This window comes from Penaeus monodon, chromosome 23 (assembly GCF_015228065.2).
Source record: "Penaeus monodon isolate SGIC_2016 chromosome 23, NSTDA_Pmon_1, whole genome shotgun sequence".
In the NCBI taxonomy this organism is placed as follows: Eukaryota; Metazoa; Arthropoda; class Malacostraca; order Decapoda; family Penaeidae; genus Penaeus; species Penaeus monodon.
In genome coordinates, this window is record NC_051408.1 from 2,272,231 (window position 1) to 2,273,154 (window position 924).

The following is a 924-nucleotide window of genomic DNA, read 5'->3' on the forward strand; positions in this document are numbered from 1 at the left end:
AATCACCTCAAATCTTTCAAGAGCAGAGAGAGAAGCCTTACCTGGCAGCTTTGTGTTAACCAGTATAGGATGAGGAGGCAGAGGTCCCCAAGACTCCTGAAGATGCAGCTCTGATTCCTGGTAGTAAAAGCGGCTCAGGTAGTTGGTTAAAGCGATGGAATCCACTGCCGCTGCCTCAGCTTTCTTTGCTACTACCATCTCCAGCGAATTCATATGGTTACCTGATGCTGTTCAAGGTTAAGAGGAGAACCGTCAAATTCATCCTGAAAGTGTTACTGTGGCAATTGGAAAGGTCCAATTCTGGATTTCTTTAAAAAGAATTTTAGAAAGACAGTTTGAAATAACTAATTATATACTCAAACCATTACAATAATAATGATTGCTAAATGCTATTCATATTATTTAGTGACAAAATTTAGCACATCTCTTTAAACCTTAAGTTAATATAAAAACGTGTCTGTATATCACAATGAAGACAGAACAGGTACCCTGAATATCAGAAAAGAATGACGCATTTTCTCCCATCTGCTTCAGGGTAAGAAGAACTTGTCTGGCACTGCTGATAGAATTTTCACTCGCATATGCATACTTGCAACCTCGCAGATCTAGGAATTCCTTAACTCTATCTCTGCATGGAAATGGAACAATGGAGCAAAATGTACTTGAAAAGCATGGAAATGTGATGTGTAAAAAAAAGGCCATATAAGAAGTAGCAGAAAGACACTAATGACAGAGTGCCATAATTTGTGTAACTTTGACTGTCATTAGTGTTTGCAGTATTCTGAAGCTTGTAATTTCTGTGGGGAAAGGGAGCAAGATAACACACGAAAGGTAAAATTTAGGAGACCATTCTGAGTCAACTCAACAGGGTGAGAGATAAGGAAATGACTATTTTACAATTAAATATTGAGGAAAACCAATTTC

General features: G+C 38.0%; 1 protein-coding gene across 1 annotated transcript in view; it reads right to left on the reverse strand.

Moving 5' to 3' along the window:
• The window catches only part of LOC119587676, a 5,462-nt gene that overhangs the window by 1,329 nt on the left and 3,209 nt on the right, over positions 1-924 (reverse strand). Inside the window, exons 4-5 of the mRNA XM_037936356.1 lie at positions 489-628; positions 42-227 (exon numbers count right to left, since the gene is read on the reverse strand). Of these exons, the coding sequence (XP_037792284.1) occupies positions 42-227; positions 489-628 (326 nt within the window). The remainder of the gene's footprint in view (positions 1-41; positions 228-488; positions 629-924) is intronic.